General features: G+C 36.4%; 1 protein-coding gene across 2 annotated transcripts in view; it reads left to right on the top strand.

Moving 5' to 3' along the window:
• Window positions 1–18266, top strand: part of BMPR2 (bone morphogenetic protein receptor type 2) — a 184126-nt gene that overhangs the window by 147634 nt on the left and 18226 nt on the right. For both annotated transcript variants that reach the window (XM_082397046.1, XM_082397047.1), the window contains 3 exons: window positions 1294–1454; window positions 2474–2621; window positions 6778–6914. In XM_082397046.1, the coding sequence (XP_082253172.1) occupies window positions 1294–1454; window positions 2474–2621; window positions 6778–6914 (446 nt within the window). The remainder of the gene's footprint in view (window positions 1–1293; window positions 1455–2473; window positions 2622–6777; window positions 6915–18266) is intronic.

Below are 18266 nucleotides of genomic sequence, written 5' to 3'. Positions count from 1 at the left end.
TCCGCAGCAAGAGAGGCCACGATAGTGAGAGGCCCGCCGCGCTGAAGAGTGGCCCCCGCTTGCCACAACTAGAGAAAGCCCTTGCACAGAAACGAAGACCCAACACAGCCATAAAAAAAAATTAAAATAAAAATAAATAAATAAATAAATAAATAAATTTGGGAATAGTACTATAGAATTTTTTTCTTTTCAAGAGCTATGGTTTTATTTCAATATAAGATTTATATAAGGTTTTCTTTTTTAAAAATTTTATTGGAGTATAGTTGATTTACAATGTTGTGTTAACTTCTTCTGTATAACAAAGTGACTCAGCTATACATATATATATTCTTTTTCATATTGTTTTCCATTATGGTTTATCACAGGATATTGAATATAGTTCCCTGTGCTATACATTAGGACCTTGTTGTTTTTCCATCCTATATATAATAGTTTGCATCTACTAATCCCAAACTCTCAATCTGTTCCTCCCCCCCCCCCCCCCCACCAAGGTTTTCTTATAAAGAGGAAAAGAATTATGATTTTAGTTAGGGGCTTAGGTTGGATATATTCTTTCACTCAGCAAGCATTTACTATGTGCCATGCCTTTTGAATTCAGGCAAAACATGTTCTCTCTCTGCCTACATGGAACATATAGTCTTCTGATAAACAAGTAATAGAATGAGTATAATAGTGTTTTGTTTCTTTGTCAAATCATAAAACAGCTACCAGTCCATTGCAAAACTGTTTCTAGTTTGATTTGAAGAATTGTGGTGGGCTTAGATACATGGCTAAGCCTCAGGACAGAACTGGGATTTTCTGTCATAGGTTTGATTTGTTTAAGCTGTACGAGAATACTATAAAATACATATACCAATTTTGGAGCCATGTCAGTTTTTCAGTGATAATTGTTTTAGATGAGTTGACTTTTTATTGTTTTTTATGCCAGATATTCCTTTCTCTGTTGCCTCCTTTTGCTACTCTAGAAATGAAAAGGAAAAAAAAAAGTACATGTTAAAATTAGAAGCAACAGCCTCTTGGCTATTAATTGCAGCTGAATGTTTATGTAGCTGAATGTTTAGAGTTTAATTAATTATAGTTCCAACAGGAGTTATGTTGTGAAATATACCGAAAATAGTGGGGATTGTGAGTTGAAATTTTGATTTCTTATGTCCTTTTTTGCTATTGGAAAATAAATGGGCAGAAAAATAACACTATCTTCTATGTTTATATAGCCCCTATTACCTTCATGCTCATTTCATGTCCAGTAGTGCTATTTAAGCATTAATAAATATTTGAAAATTATCCAAACAGATCACTATAAACCTGCAATTTCCCATCGAGATTTAAATAGCAGAAATGTTCTGGTGAAAAATGATGGAACCTGTGTTATTAGTGACTTTGGGTTGTCCATGAAGCTGACTGGAAATAGACTGGTGCGCCCAGGGGAGGAAGATAATGCAGCCATAAGTGAGGTGAGTGTCTACAAAAGGTATCACACTGACATATTTTCAAAACATAATAAATTGCATTTAAAAATCCACTAACTACTCAGGACAGTTATCCTTATCCAAGTGTAGCATATTAGGAATTACAAAATTAAGATATACGGAAGACATTGCATGAAGTTCATCAATTCATTGTGCAAATCACTGCCATTCCAACTCATTTTTGTCAATATTAGTAGGAATGCTATTGAACAGGATGATATATCACAGTTTAATTATTTTAAAAGGGTATTTTTTTGAAAGAAAAATTGCTAAGGTGAATTTTATTAAAATTAAAAACTTCTGCTCTGCGAAAGACAGTATTAAGAGAATGAAAAAAACAAGCCATAGACTGGGAGAAAATATTTGAAAAACACATATCTGATAAAGGACTTGTATCCAGAATATAAAAGAACTCTTAAAACTCAACAGTAAGAAGACAAACAAGCCAATTAAAAAACAGAAGATCTGAACAGACACCTTACCGGAGAAGATATACAGATGGCAAATAGGCACATAAAAGTTACTCAACATCATTCCTCATTAGAGAACTGCAAATCCAAACAAGATTCCATTACATTCAAATGGTTAAAAAAAAAACCAAACAGTAATATCAAATGCCAGTGAAGATGTGGAGCAACAGCAACTCATTCATTGTTGGTGGGAATGCAAAAGGGTATAGCCACTTTGGAAGACATAGTCTTCCAGCAATCACACTCCTATATATTTACCCAATTGAGTTGACAGCTTATATTCACACAGAAACCTGTACATAAACGTTTTAGCAGCTTTATTCATAATTGCCAAAAACTGGAAGCAGCCAAGCTGTCCTAAAATGGGTATTTTATTTATTAAAAATTTGGTATAGAAAGGTTCAGTGACTTGCTTTGGTTCAAATAACATTGACATATTGTTGACCTGAAATTTATGTATAACTTCTGGTCTAATGTATGCCCTTCAGAATATGCTACATTCTTTTTCTGAAATACATCACTCTAATTTATCAGGTTGGCACAATCAGATATATGGCACCAGAAGTTCTAGAAGGAGCTGTGAACCTGAGGGACTGTGAATCAGCTTTGAAACAAGTAGATATGTATGCACTTGGACTAATTTATTGGGAGATATTTATGAGATGTACAGACCTCTTCCCAGGTAAGGGAACTGCTGTCAAAAATTGATGTATGTTTTGAAGTGAAGCAGTTATATTTTTTTCTACCTATATTAAATAAGTCGACTTCGACATGTTTGACTTTCATTTAAACCTTTAGCTCATTGCCATCTAGTGTTCAGAAACATTACTAGCAGAAGGATGTGAATCAGGAAAAACTTTTTAGAAAGGACTCCAGGTTTGCATCTGAGTGTAATTTAATTAATTGCTTATAATAGCTTATCTGTGTTCAGGATGGTCTCTGATTGCTTTAGCAGTCATTGTTTTCTTTACACAACCTCTGAGTATTTGAGAAGCTGCACTTAACAGTATTTCCTGAATTGACCCAATAAGGAATTAGAAGTAAAGAATTATCCATTGGAACACTTTTTTCTTCCTTTCTTTTTTTCATTCTCCTTTTCTTCCTTTTTAAAAAACTTCTGCCTTGTCATCATGCCTTCCTGCCTACCTTCCTTCCTTTCATGAAAGAACACTCATTTAATGTGAATGCTTATTTGAGGCTTACTTGAAATAGCCAAATAATTGTATATTTTTCTTCCTTTTGTTAAGATTACATCACTGTCACTGTGATATAAAAATTTAAAGTAATTACCAGTATGTGCACTGCACCCTTATAGGTGGTGTACAAAATGACTTGACATAAATGGTCTTTATCTTATAAGAATAACCACATTAAAAGCATAAGAAAAGGATATACAGTCAGTTAAACCAGCATTGGACAAATTTATGAAATGGAACTATTTAATAAAAACAGATTAGTAGTGGGGTTGAATTTTTTTGCTTTAAAAACAGTAAGCATTTAACAATAGTTTAATTTTAAAATATAATGAAATAAATTAATAATTACTTAGATTACCTACACATCAATCAGTTATTATTTAGAAGTATATTTTCCAGTTAATTGGAAGTACGGAGTACTCAAAGTGTTTTTCTGGAAATAACAGTGATTGCAGTAGTATCACATATTATTGGAACCATGGAGCTTTTAATTTCTATTATTGGAACTTTGGCCACATATTTTTTAAAAATCCTAATCCAGAATTTCTGGTTTTTAGAAGCATGTCTGACTGAAATGATTCTTGTATCAGCTTTAGTTAGTACATTGCTATCAGCAACATTTTTTGAACAATTACTGATTCAAAGAATATCTGTTGCTTTTGGACTGATAAATAATAAAATGCAATATCAGATGTTTGAAAAATAAAAGACAATTAAATCTTGTTTGAAGAATATTATTATAATAGAAATATAGGATGAATTGAAATAGTACTAGAAAGAGTTTAAAAAGGAAAAAGAAATTGGGGGCTACTTTTAAATGTATACAGAATTTCAGTTTAGGAAGATGGAAAAAGTTCTGGAGATGGATGCACAACATTGTGAATGCACCTAGTGCCACAGAACTGTACACTCAGAAATGGTTAAAATGGTAAATTTTATGTTTTGTACATTTAACCAAAATTTAAAATAAAAGTAAAGGAAAAAGAAGAGAGTTGCATTAAGATACCCTGCAATCTTGGGTATGGAAATGGGGAAGAAGAGGCATATGTGAGACAAAATGTAGAAAAGGAAGCTATGGTTCGGGTTAGCTATTGGAAGACAGTCTAGGGAATTGAGAAGTATTGAGAGGTCTGAGAAATAGGGTGGCAGCCAGGAGCTTAGGAAAAAGTACTGGTTTACATTGGAAAGATGAGTTAATTTTGGGAACTTTTGGGAGGGGTATTGATAGACAACTGAAAAAATTGTTACTGAAGAACTTAAAAGAGTGAAGAATTTAAGATTAAAATGATTATTTGGGAATTACCTACATAGAGATGGTAATTGAGAATTTATAAGTGGATGCAGTCCCCTAAAAGAATAAATGAAGAGAGAAAAACATTGGTGAGTAAAGACTGAATATTAGGTGACCTCCCCCTCCCCCGTCATAGGAAGACAAATGGACAGTGAGGAAACTGAGAAATCTTAGTATTTTGGAAGTCAATGTTAGAAAGTATTAAGAACCAACATTAGTAGAAACATATGTAATTGAAAGGTCAAAAGGAAGTGGAACTGAGGAATGATCTTGGAATTTGAATAGGAGGAGGTCATTGGTATTCTTAGAGGAGTTTCTGTGGAATAGAGAAGACAGAAATATTACAGGGTGTAGGAGGAAAAGAGTGCTAAAAAAGCACAGGCAGAGGATACAGGGTACTCCTAAAATTTTTAACAGTGAAATGGGGTGTAAATTGAAAAAAAGTTTTGCACAAACATATGAAGAAGCCTAAAGAATAGCATATATTAGTGGAAAATTTCTTATAAAATATTTTTTAAACTTCTATAATAGAACTCCAAGTGCAGGACATGCTTTTATTATTATAAAATAGTAATTGAATGGAAACAGTTTGTTATGAAGGCTGCCTCTCTCTGTAAAATATTAAAAATATAAATGAATTAGGATCTATATTACAAAGGAAGAGCAGGAAGGAAAGGCAGGAAGGAAGAAAAAAAGAAGGCAAGAGAAAGAAAAAGGAGGAAGAGAACAAGCATAATTTAAGAAGGGGATTAAAACGTTCCTAACTGCTTAGAGACATAATTAACAAGTAACAGATGAGAACCATGAAGATTTAGTAGAAATTTGATAATTCTTAATGTCATTCCATTCCCAAAACAAGATTGTGCATCAGTTTTATTTAGCAAGTTTTCTAATTATAATTTACACCCAATTAAAACAAATAAGTAAAATTGTATTAAATATTTATTTATTCTACTGAAGAGCATTTGAGGAAAAAATAACACTTGGAAGGTATGTATGTGTGTTGTGTATATGTCTCAGAAAGACAAAAGAGATATATTAGTAAGTATCTTACAGTTCACAGATGGTATGGGTTGAGGGTTTATCATATGAGATTTCATGAAAGAAAGTGATACACTAACTGGCAGGATGAAATACTTTAGTTTTGTCTTTCAAGTTCAGTGTTGATGGTTATTGATCAAAAATAAGTATCTGCTTAAATCTTTATAGAATATGTGAAAATACCATTTGTATTTATAGATAGTGCAATATTCCAAAAACTTTGGGCTATGCTACATAAATTATAGAATTACTCTTTGTAAATCTTTTTTAATATTGGTGGAGGGCAAGTGTATAGGTGGTGTTTTTTTTGAATATTCAAATTGAAGCATAAAACTTCAATTACATGCTTTGTAATGTACTTTCTATCTGGGTCATTATAAATTTTGTATTGTCTCCATGTGAGTGAGATAAGGAAGGCAGACATTTCCATTTTGCTGACAGGAAAACTGAAACACAGAATAGTTAAACGGCTTTTCCTAGATAGAGATGAAGCCAAGATTAGAACCTAAATGCCTTACCTCCTTCCTGGTATTCTTTCTTCTAATTTATCTTGTCATTTTAATGGTATTGGGGGAGGGACAAGGAGGCAGGAAGAGTCTATTTCTCTTGTGTTCTTTGCCAAGATTTTGACTAAACGATTGGTTTTCTAAATGTTGGTCCCAGAGGTCTTCTGGGTGGCTGAATATGTTAATTAAGTTTAATTTGACAACATTTTGTAAAAATCGTAAGTCTTTTATCACAAGCTGCTGATTGTGCATATTGGTGATGAATAGGGTTATTGAACAGTGGTAGAATACTTAATGATATTTCAAAATCCTTGATCTAGATACTACTTATTAAGGGGAAAAATCAGTTTATTGATTTTTTGTCAAATGGTCATTATCATAAAAATTTTTGTGACATATGAAAAATCTGGCTAGACTATAATAGAGTCAGTGATGTAATGAGACATGACTGTACCACCCACCCACTTACATTTAGTTCTACAGACATGTTTGTTGTACTAGATCTTGGACTTTCTCCTCATAGTCACCACCCTCAATCCCTGTATGGGATAAGAATTCAGTTTTAAGTGTTAAACCTCATGTATATAATAATGTCCACTCCCACCCCCAAATTCACTAATACTAGAAACCATTTAAAAATAGCTGCCCATCATTGTAACTACCATCTAATTTATAACAAACATTTAATTATCAAGCAAAGACTATCCTAAATAGAGCTTTTACTAATAGTGCATAAAACCCACAACAGGGTCTCTTTATAATTATAAATTTTACCCTTATCTTTTTTTTAAAAAAAAAACACAGGTGAATCTGTACCAGAATACCAGATGGCTTTTCAGACAGAGGTTGGAAACCATCCCACTTTTGAAGATATGCAGGTTCTGGTGTCTAGGGAAAAACAGAGACCCAAGTTCCCAGAAGCTTGGAAAGAAAATAGCCTGGTAAGGAAAAACTAAATTATTGAAAAAGAGGACTTATGATGAAGATGTTCAAATGTTGCTTGAAGCAAAAATAGATTGTTAATAATGGTAATAGTTTTTAGAGTTGTCTAATGCCAGAAATCCAACTTACTTGATCTGTATGCTATTATATATTTTCAAAGAGGGACTAACTGTTGTGTCTGAAGTTTGCTACATTGGGTAACAGCTAGAATAATTAATATGATAATATTTTAAATATTATTGAAATTCCTTTCCATTTATCCTCTTGAGAGTGGTACCAAAAATGTTAATTAGTGCAGACTTACATATTCAAGGACTAATAGAAATTTAAACTGCACCAAAAAGAAACCAAGGTACCACATATAAATTCTGCTTATTAAAAATGCAGTTCACAACGCTGAAATATTTTCAGAGGCTCCTGCCATTTCAGTAAATTGTTGCTACAACGCTAAAAACATCTTACAAACATTTGCATACAAGACATACATCCACACACTCTTTCTCATTTTTTTTTTAACATGAGTAGGATCATCCACTATCATTTCTGAAGCTGATTTTTTCACTTAGTTTTTCATGTCAGTACATATATAGATGTACCGCTTTCTGTCCATTTGATCAGCATTCCATTATATGTCATAATTATTGAATTGCCCTCTTATTAATGACAGTACCCCGTATTTCTTATTTTAAACAACTATTTTTTAAATTTAATTTAATTTATTTTTGTATACAACAGGTTCTTATTATTATCCATTTTATACATATTAGTGTATACATGTCAATCCCAATCTTCCAATTCATCACACCACCCCACTACCACCACCACCACCACCACCACCACCACCACCGCCACCACCACCACTTTTCCCCCTTGATATCCATACGTTTGTTCTCTACATCCGTGATTCAATTTCTGCCCTGCAAACTGGTCCATCTGTACCATTTTTCTAGGTTCCACATATATGTGTTAATATACGGTATTTGTTTCTCTCTTTCTGACTTACTTCACTCTGTATGTCAGTCTCTAGATCCATCCATGTCTCAACAAATGACCCAATTTCGTTCTTTTTTATGGCTGAGTAATATTCCATTGTATATATGTACCACATCTTCTTTATCCATTCGTCTGTCGATGGGCATTTAGGTTGCTTCCACAACCTGACTATTGTAAATAGTGTTGCAGTGAACATTGGGGTGCATGTGTCTTTTTGAATTATGGGTTTCTCTGGGTATATGCCCAGTAGTGGGATTGCTGGGTCATATGGTAATTCTATTTTTAGTTTTTTAAGGAACCTCCATACTGTTCTCCATATTGGCTGTTATCAGTGTACATTCCCACCAACAGTACAAGAGGGTTCCCTTTTCTCCACACCCTCTCCAGCATTTGTTGTTTGTAGATTTTCTGATGATGCCCATTCTAACTGGTGTGAGGTGATACATCACTGTAGTTTTGATTTGCATTTCTCTAATAATTAGTGATGTTGAGCAGCTTTCCATGTGCTTCTTGGCCATCTGTATGTCTTCTTTGGAGAAATGTCTATATAGGTCTTCTGCCCATTTTTGGATTGGGTTGTTTGTTTTTTGAATATTGAGCTGCATGAGCTGTTTATATATTTTAGAGATTAATCCTTTGTCCATTGATTCGTTTGCAAATATTTTCTCCCATTCTAAGGGTTGCCTTTTTGTCTTGTTTATGGTTTCCTTAGCTGTGCAAAAGCTTTTAAGTTTCATTAGGTCCCATTTGTTTAGTTTTCTTTTTATTTCCATCATTCTAGGAAGTGGATCAAAAAAGATCTTGCTGTGATTTATGTCAAAGAGTGTTCTTCCTATGTTTTCCTCTAAGAGTTTTATAGTGTCCAGTCTTACATTTAGGTCTCTAATCCATTTTGAGTTTGTTTTTGTGTATGGTGTTAGGGAGTGTTCTAATTTCATTCCTTTACACGTAGCTGTCCAGTTTTCCCAGCACCACTTATTGAAGAGACTGTCTTTTCTGCATTGTATATCCTTGCCTCCTTTGTCATAGATTAGTTGACCATAGGTGCATGGCTTTATCTCTGGGCTTTCTATCCTGTTCCATTGATCTATATTTCTGTTTTTGTGCCAGTACCATATTGTCTTGATTACTGTAGCTTTGTAGTATAGTCTGAAGTCAGGGAGGAATCTGCTTTGGCTATTCGGGGTCTTTTGTGTCTCCATACAAATTTTAAGATTTTTTGTTCTAGTTCCGTAAAAAATGCCATTGGTAATTTGATAGGGATTGCATTGAATCTGTAGATGGCTTTGGGTAGTATAGTCATTTTCACAAGATAGATTCTTCCAATCCAAGAGCATGGTATATCTGTTGGTATCATCTTTAATTTCTTTCAACAGTGTCTTATAGTTTTCTGCATACAGGTCTTTTGTCTCCCTAGGTAGGTTTACTCCTAGGTATTTTATTCTTTTTGTTGCAATGGTAAATGGAAGTGTTTCCTTAATTTCTCTTTCAGATTTTTCATCATTAGTATAAAGGAATGCAAGAGATTTCTGTGCATTAATTTTGTATCCTGCAACTTTACCAAATTCATTGATTAGCTCTAGTAGTTTTCTCGTGGCATCTTTAGGATTCTCTATGTGTAGTATCATGTCATCGGCAAACAGTGACAGTTTTACTTCTTCTTTTCCAATTTGGATTTCTTTTATTTCTTTTTCTTCTCTGATTGACGAGGCTAGGACTTACAAAACTATGTTGAATAATAGTGGCAAGAGTGGATATCCTTGTCTCGTTCCTGATCTTAGAGGAAATGCTTTCAGTTTTTCACCATTGAGAATGATGTTTGCTGTGGGTTTGTCGTATATGGCCTTTATTATGTTGAGGTAGGTTCCGTCTATGCCCACTTTCTGGAGAGTTTTTATCATAAATGGGTGTTGAATTTTGTCAAAAGCTTTTTCTGCACCTATTGAGATGATCATACGGTTTTTTTTCTAAAGTGGGATTTTATCCCACTTCTTTCTTTTTATTAATTAATTTATTTATTTTTGGCTGCGTTGGGTCCTCGTGGCTGTGCGTGGGCTTTCTTTTTTTAGTTGCGGTGAGCGGGGGCCACTCCTCACTGCCGTGCGCAGGCCCCTCACCGCGGTGGCCCCTCTCGTCACAGAGCACCGGCTCTAGAGCGCAGGCTCAGCAGCCGTGGCACACGGGCCCAGCTGCTCCGCAGCATGTGGGATCTTCCCAAACCAGGGCCCGAACCCGTGTCCCCTGCATTGGCAGGCGGATTCCCAACCACTGCATCACCAGAGAAACCCATCATCATACGGTTTTTATTCTTCAATTTGTTTATGTGGTGTATCGCATTGATTGATTTGCGCATACTGAAGAATCCTTGCATCACTGGGATAAATCCCACTTGATCATGGTGTATGATCCTTTTAATGTGTTGTTGGATTTTGTTTGCTAGTATTTTGTTGAGAATTTTTGCATCTATATTCATCAGTGATATTGGTCTGTAATTTTCTTTTTTTGTAGTATCCTTGTATGGTTTTGGTATCAGGGTGATGGTGGCCTCATAGAATGAGTTTGGGAGTATTCCTTCCTCTGCAGTTTTTTGGAAGATTTTGAGAAGGGTGGATGTTAGCTCTTCTCTAAATGTTTGATAGAATTCACCTGTGAAGCCATCTGGTCCTGGACTTTTGTTAGTTGGAAGATTTTTAATCACAGTTTCAATTTCATGACTTGTGATTGGTCTGTTCATATTTTCTATTTCTTCCTGGTTCAGTCTTGGAAGGTTATACCTTGCTAAGAATTTGTCCATTTCTTCCAGGTTGTCCATTTTACTGGCATAGAGTCACTTGTAGTAGTCTCTTAGGATGCTTTGTATTTGTGCAGTGTCTGTTGTAACTTCTCCTTTTTCATTTCTACTTTTATTGATTTGAGTCCTCTCCCTCTGTTTGTTGATGAGTTTGGCTAATGGTTTATCAATTTTGTTTATCTTCTCAAAGAACCAGCTTTTAGTTATTGATCTTTGCTATTGTTTTCTTTGTTTGTATTTCATTTATTTCTGCTCTGATCTTTACGATTTCTTCTGCTAACTTTGGGTTTTGTTTCTTCTTCTTTTTCTAGTCCCTTTAGGTGTAAGGTTAGATTGTTTATTTGTGATTTTTCTTGTTTCTTGAGGTAGGCTTGTATAGCTATAAACGTCCCTCTTAGAACTGCTTTTGCTGCATTCCATAGGTTTTGGATCATTGTGTTTTCATTGTCATTTGTCTCTAAGTATTTTTTGATTTCCTGTTTGATTTCTTCAGCGATCTCTTGGTTATTTAGTAATGTATTGTTTAGCCTCCATGTGTTTGTGTTTTTTACGATTCTTCCCTGTAATTGATTTCTCATCTCATAGTGTTGTGGTCACAAAAGGTGCTTGATAACGATTTCAATTTTCTTAAATTTACTGAGGCTTGATTTGTGACCCAAGATGTGATCTATCCTGGAGAATGTTCTGTGCACACTTGAGAAGAAAGTGTAATCTGCTGTTTTTGGATGGAATGTCCTATAAATATCAATTAAATCTATCTGGTCTATTGTGTCATTTAGAGCCTGTGCTTCCTCATTAATTTTCTGTTTGGATGATATGTCCATTGGTGTAAATGAGGTGTTAAAGTCCCTCACTGTTACTGTGTTACTATCGATTTCCTCCCTTATAGTTGTTAGCATTTGCCTTATGTATTGAGGTGCTCGTATGTTGGGTGCATATATACAGTTATAATTGTTATATCTTCTTCTTGGATTGTTCCCTTGATCATTATGTAGTGTCCTTCCTTCTGTTGTAACATTCTTTATTTTAAAGTCTATTTTATTGATATGAGTATTGCTATTCCAGCTTTCTTTTGATTTCTGTTTGCATGGAATATCTTTTTCCATCCCCTCACTTTCAGTCTGTATGTGTCCCTAGGTCTGAAGTGGGTCTCTTGTACACAGCGTATATGTGGGTCTTGTTTTTGTATCCATTCAGCAAGCCTGTGTCTTTGTTGGAGCATTTAATCCATTCACGTTTAAGGTAATTATTGATATGTTTGTTCCTATGACCATTTTCTTAATTGTTTATGACCATTTTCTTAATTGTTATGGGTTTGTTTTTGTAGGTCCTTTTCTTCTCTTGTGTTTCCCACTTAGAGAAGTTCTCTTAGCATTTGTTGTAGAGCTGGTTTGGTGGTGCTGAATTCTCTTAGCTTTTGCTTGTCTGTAAAGCTTTTGATTTCTCCATCAAATCTGAATGAGATCCTTGCTGGGTAGAGTAATCTTGGTTGTAGTTTCTTCCCTTTCATCACTTTAAGTATATCATGCCACTCCCTTCTGGCTTGTAGAGTTTCTGCTGAGAAATCAGCTGTTAACCTTATGGGAGCTCCCTTGTATATTATTTGTCATTTTTCCCTTGTTGCTTTCAGTAACTTTTCTTTGTCTTTAATTTTTGCCAGTTCGATTACTATGTGTCTAGGCGTGTTTCTCCTTGGGTTTATCCTGTATGGGACTCTCTGCGCTTCCTGGACCTGGGTGGCTATTTCTTTTCCCATGTTAGGGACGTTTTCGACTATAATCTCTTCAAATATTTTCTCAGGTCCTTTCTCTCTCTCTTCTCCTTCTGGGACCCCTATAATGCGAATGTTGTTGCGTTTAATGTTGTCCCAGAGGTCTCTTAGGCTATCTTCATTCCTTTTCATTCTTTTTTCTTCATTCTGTTCCGCAGCAGTGAATTCCACCATTCTGTCTTCCAGGTCACTTATCCGTTCTTCTGCCTCAGTTATTCTGCTATTGATTCCTTCTAGTGTAGTTTTCATTTCAGTTATTGTATTGTTCATCTCTTTTTTTTCTTTAATTTTTCTAGGTCTTTCTTAAACATTTCTTGCATCTTCTTGATCTTTGCCTCCATTCTTTTTCCGAGGTCCTGGATCATCTTCACTATCATTATTCTGAATTCTTTCTCTGGAAGGTTGCCTATCTCCTCTTCATATAGTTGTTTTTGTGGGGTTTTATCTTGTTCCTTCATCTGGTACGTAGCCCTCTGCCTTTTCACCTTGTCTGTCTTTCTGTGAATGTGGTTTTTGTTCCACAGGCTGCAGGATTGTAGTTCTCCTTGCTTCTGCTGTCTGCCCTCTGGTGGATGAGGCTATCTGAGAGGCTTATGCAAGTTTCCTGATGGGAGGGACTGGTGGTGGGTAGAGCTGGCTGTTGCTCTGGTGGGCAGAGCTCAGCATAACTTTAATCCGATTGACTGCTGTTGGGTGTGGCTGGGTTCCCTCCCTGTTGGTTGTTTGGCCTGAGGCAACCGAACACTGGAGCCTGCCTGGGCTCTTCGGTGGGCCTAATGGCAGACTCTGGGAGGGCTTACACCAAGGAGTACTTCCCAGAACTTCTGCTGCCAGTGTCCTTGTCCCCACGGTGAACCACAGCCACCCCTCACCTCTGCAGGAGACCCTCCAACACTAGCAGGTAGGTCTGGTTCAGTCTCCCCTGGGGTCACTGCTCCTTCCCCTGGGTCCCGACACTCACACTACTATGTGTGTGCCCTCCAAGAGTGGAGTCTCTGTTTCCCGCAGTTCTGTCGAAGTCCTGCAGTCAAATCCCTGTAGCCTTCGAAGTCTGATTCTCTAGGAATTCCTCTTCCCATTGCCAGAACCCCAGGTTGGGAAGGCTGACATGGGGCTCAGGACCTTCACTCCAGTGGGTGGACTTCTGTGGTATAAGTGGTCTCCAGTCTGTGAGTCAGCCACCCAGCAGTTATGGGATTTGATTTTACTCTGATTGCGCCCCTCGTACCATCTCATTGTGGCTTCTCCGTTGTCTTTGGATGTGGGGTATCTTTTTTGGTGAGTTCCAGTGTCTTCCTGTTGATGATTGTCCAGCAGCTAGTTGTGATTCTTCTGTTCTCGCCAGAGGGAGTGACAGCACGTCCTTCTACTCCACCATCTTTGTTCCAATCTCTACAAGTAATTTCTTGATTATAGTTAAAGAACAAAAATGAGAAAGTTTTCATTAAGCAATATAAATCATTTTACTGCATATGTTCACATTTTAATTGTAGATTGTCTTGATAGGATTAGAATATTTTCATTCTGGATCCAGGGGTCGTGGCATTTTGGAAAGAAGCTAGAGAGAGTTTATATGTTTCCAGATAGATTTAGATTGATTATTTTTTCCATTGGTCATCTTCTAATGAGATTGAAACCTTCAGGTATGAGACAGTTGAAGACCTATTCCCAAGCTCGTATGCCCAAGATTGCCACCAAACTGTAGTCCCTGCTGTGGGAACTGGGACAGATTTTTAAGAGGTCCCTGACATCAGGTGAGAGGCTGAATCCTTTATCAGGATTCACTAGATGTGCCAGCCTCATAGTAGAGTACGCTTCAAAGAAAAGTCTCTTTGTGAAATTTTATCTAGTAAAATACAACTTCATCTTCCTTAAATTGTTTTATTTCTTCAGAGAAATTGGACTCCTTGTTCTGAAGTATCTCTTGGCAACCCTACCATTACGGGATATGCATATTTTTCTGAAAACTTTTTACTTTCAATTTAGATGAGGTTGCTGAGTAAGAAAGAAGTAGTATTTGGTTCACTTCCAATTAATCCATTTAAAATCTAATGTGCTGCAGTCAATAGAACTGCTGCTTCTATTCAATGAGAATCCAGTACTAGAGTTAGATAGCAAATACATAGTTTTATAAAATGAGAAATATCCCTTTTTTTTTATGAAGGCATTTTGCTTCATAGTTGCATTGAAATTAAAAAACATTTTTATTGTAACAAAACTCAAAATCTTCTAAATATTAATGAATGTAAAAACTCATTTTAAAAACTGCCAGGGAACCAAACATAGATCAGTTAATAAAGGGGGAAAGAATAGTTTCCTGATAAAATGGAAGTATGGAAAATAGTTTGAGGGAAATACCTGAAAATGCATACATAGGTCTTCAGTTGCTTATATTGACATTTTGAAAATATTGAGTCATATTAACATAGATTTATAATTACGTTTTATGCATTTGTCTGAAATTCTATAGAAAAAATAGGAGTCACATCCTAAAAACACAATGATACTGGCTTTTTTGTTTACCTATGTAGTTACTTTAAAAAAAATTTTTTTTATTGATTGATTTATTTGTTTTATTTATGTATTTATTTTGGCTGTGCTGCGTCTTCGTTGCTGGGCGTGGGCTTTTCTCTAGCTGCAGCGAGCAGGGGCTACTCTTCGTTGTGCGCGTGCTTCTCATTGTGGTGACTTCTCTTGTTGTGGAGCGTGGGCTCTAGATCTGCGGGCTTCAGTAGTTGTGGCGCGTGGGCTTAAGTAGTTTTGGCTCATGGGCTGTAGAGCGCAGGCTCATTAGTTGTGGCACATGGGCTTAGTTGCTCTGTGGCATGTGGGATCTTCCCTGACCAGGGATTGAGCCCGTGTCCCCTCCATTGGCAGGTGGATTCTTCACCACTGCGCCACCAGGGAAGTCCCCTATATAGTTACTTTACCAGTGTTCTTTAGTTCTTTATATGGCTTCAAGTTATTGTCTGGTGTCCTTTCACTTGAGCCTGAATGATTCCCTTTAACATTTCTTTCTTTCTTTTTTTTTAAATTTATTAAATATATTTATTTTTGGCTGCATTGGGTGTTCATTGCTGTGTGCAGGCTTTCTCTAGTTGCGGCGAGCAGGGGCTACTCTTTATTGTGGTGCACAGGCTTTTCATCACAGTGGCTTCTCTTGTTGCGGAACACGGGCTCTAGGTTTGTGGGCTTCAGTAGTTGTAGCATGCAGGCTCAGTAGTTGTGGCACTCGGGCTTAGTTGCTCCATGGCATGTGGGATCTTTCCGGACCGGCGCTCAAACCCTCGTCCCCTGCATTGGCAGGTGGATTCTAATTTCTCTTTCACTATTGGAGGATAGTTTTCTCTGATATACAATTCTTGGGAATTCTATAGAAAACACTTGTTTTCTTTCAGCAGTTTAAACAATGTCATACCATTGCCTTCTGACTTCCAAGGTTTCTGATGAGAGATTAACTGTTACCTTTATTGAGGATCCCTTATACATTTCAAGTTGCTTCTCTTGCTGCTGCCTGATTCTCTCTTAATCTTTGGCTTTTTATAACTTGATTATAATGTCCCAGTATGGAACTCCGCTTTGAGTTCCTTGAGTTTCTTGGATGTGTAGACTTATTTCTTTTATTAAATTTGGGAAGTTATTGATGATTATTTCTTCAAATATTCTTTCTCCATTTTCTCTTCTTCTGGGGCTCTCACTCATGTGTATTTTGGTGCGATTAATGGTGCCTCAGAAGTTTTATAGGCTCTGTTCATTTTCTTCATTCTTTTTCTGTTTCTGCTTCTCAGATTGGATAATTTTTATTTCCTATCTTCAAGTTTAGTAATTCTTTTTTCTCTCTGCTCAGATCTGCTGTTAACCACTCTGGTGAATTTTTCATTTCAGTTTTTGTACTTTTGAGCTCCCAAGTGTCTTTTTAATTCCTTTTTATAATTTCTATCTCTTTCTTGCTCTTCTCCATTTTGTTGAGACATTGTTTTCCTGGTTTCCTATAATTCTTTGTCCATGGTTTCCTTAGTTCTTTGAGCATATTTAAAGTCTTTGCTAGTAACTCCAATGTCTGTATTTCCTGAGGACAGTTTCTGTTCATTTCTTCTTTCCTGTGAATGGGGCATACTTTCTTGTTTCTTCCCATGCTTTGTAATTTTTTGTTTAAAATTGTATGTTTTGGATATCATTATGGGCAAAAAGGAAACAAAAGAAAAATATTCTCCAAGTCTTTGGAGATTGGCTCTGTGTTGGGGCCCTCCGTTAACACTTATCCAGGCCTTTTACAATTCTGCCTTAGCCTTGACTTCCTGCTAGTGCTGAGCCTAAATACTTCCTACTGGCTGAGCCAGCCAGTTATGAAAGCTTATGGTCTTCTCTGAGCATGCATCCTGCCCTGGACCTGTGTGTGGTTTTCTAGATTCCCCAGTATATGTGGAAGCTTTTCAATGCCCTTATTCCCCAAAGTTTCTCCACCCAGCTTTTCCTCCCTGACTTTCAGCATTTTTGTTGTGTGCCTCAACTATTATATTTTTCCCCAGGCTATAGCACTTGTTCATTTGGCTTTCAGTGTTTTCAGGGAATGTTCTCCACTTAGTCATAGCTACTTCCCTGTCCTGAGAGAGTTCTGAGTTAGGCAGAACAAAGATAGACCTCTCAAATCAGTCCTTCAGGGATCTCATACACATGTCAAAACAGCATAATTCCTTTGAGACAAGATCACTCTTCTCCCTCTGGGACCAGGTACCCACCTTGGGAACATGGGCAGCCATGTTCATATCTGCCAGCACTCCAGGGCCTGGGAGAGTTCTCCTCACCACAGAGTTCTCCTACCCTGTTTCAGTGGCCTTTCTTCTTCCAGTTATATTTTAGTTGGTTGCTGTAATATTTGACTAACTTCCAGAGTTTCAGTAAAGTTGATTTTGATAATATTTGCCAAGTTATTGGTGCTTATTGGGAGGAATGTCCCCCAAAGATCCTTCCTCTGCCATTTTGACTGAGGTCCTCATAGAGTGAACTAGGTAATATCCTCCCCTGTTTGATTTTCTGGCAGACCTGTGTAGACTTGGCATTAATTTTTTCTTAAATGTTTGGTAGAATTCATTCAGAAAGCCATCCAGGCCTGGTGTTTTCTTGGTGGGAAAGTTTTAAAATACAAATTTACCTTCCTTAATAGATACAGGAAATATTCAGGTCATCTATCCCTTCTTGAGTGAGCATTGGCAGTTTGTCTGTTTTTTTTTTTTTTCTTTTAACTTTTTATTGGAGTATAGTTGATGGTAGTTTGTGCCTTGGAAGGAATTTATCCGTTTCATCTAAATTTCATCTGAATTGTCAAGTCCGTTCTCAGTATTTTTTTTGAAGACCTGACTTCCCATTGGTGACTTAATCCTCCTGTTTAATACTGTTTATTTCATTAATCTTCTCTTAATGACTTTTCCCCTTATTCTGGGGTATTCAGCATTGCTTTACTCTATTTCTGGAAGTTTTCTCCAACCAAATTATTGTTTTTTAGACCCTCAAAGTCCTCCTTATAGTCATCCTCTTTGAATTCTCAGTTATTTTTCTAATTTTTCCTTTTCCCAATTTCTTATTAGTAACTTCTAAGTCTTTACTTGTGTTAATGACTTACCAACTATTATTTTAACGTTCTTTGGAACTTGTAATAGATTTTCTTCAAAAAATCAACTTGCAAATTTTGTAGCAGAACCAACCCATTTATCCACTGGGAACTTTCCTGTACCAGCATAGCTTAGAGTCAGTCAGCATAGGATAATGTATAAATTGTGGAGCTATGCTGCCTGGACT

The sequence above is a fragment of the Balaenoptera borealis genome (genome assembly GCF_965194805.1).
Source record: "Balaenoptera borealis genome assembly, chromosome: 6".
Classification (NCBI taxonomy): domain Eukaryota; kingdom Metazoa; phylum Chordata; class Mammalia; order Artiodactyla; family Balaenopteridae; genus Balaenoptera; species Balaenoptera borealis.
The sequence above is the reverse complement of the archived record's forward strand: the minus strand, read 5'-3'. Positions and strand labels throughout refer to the sequence as shown.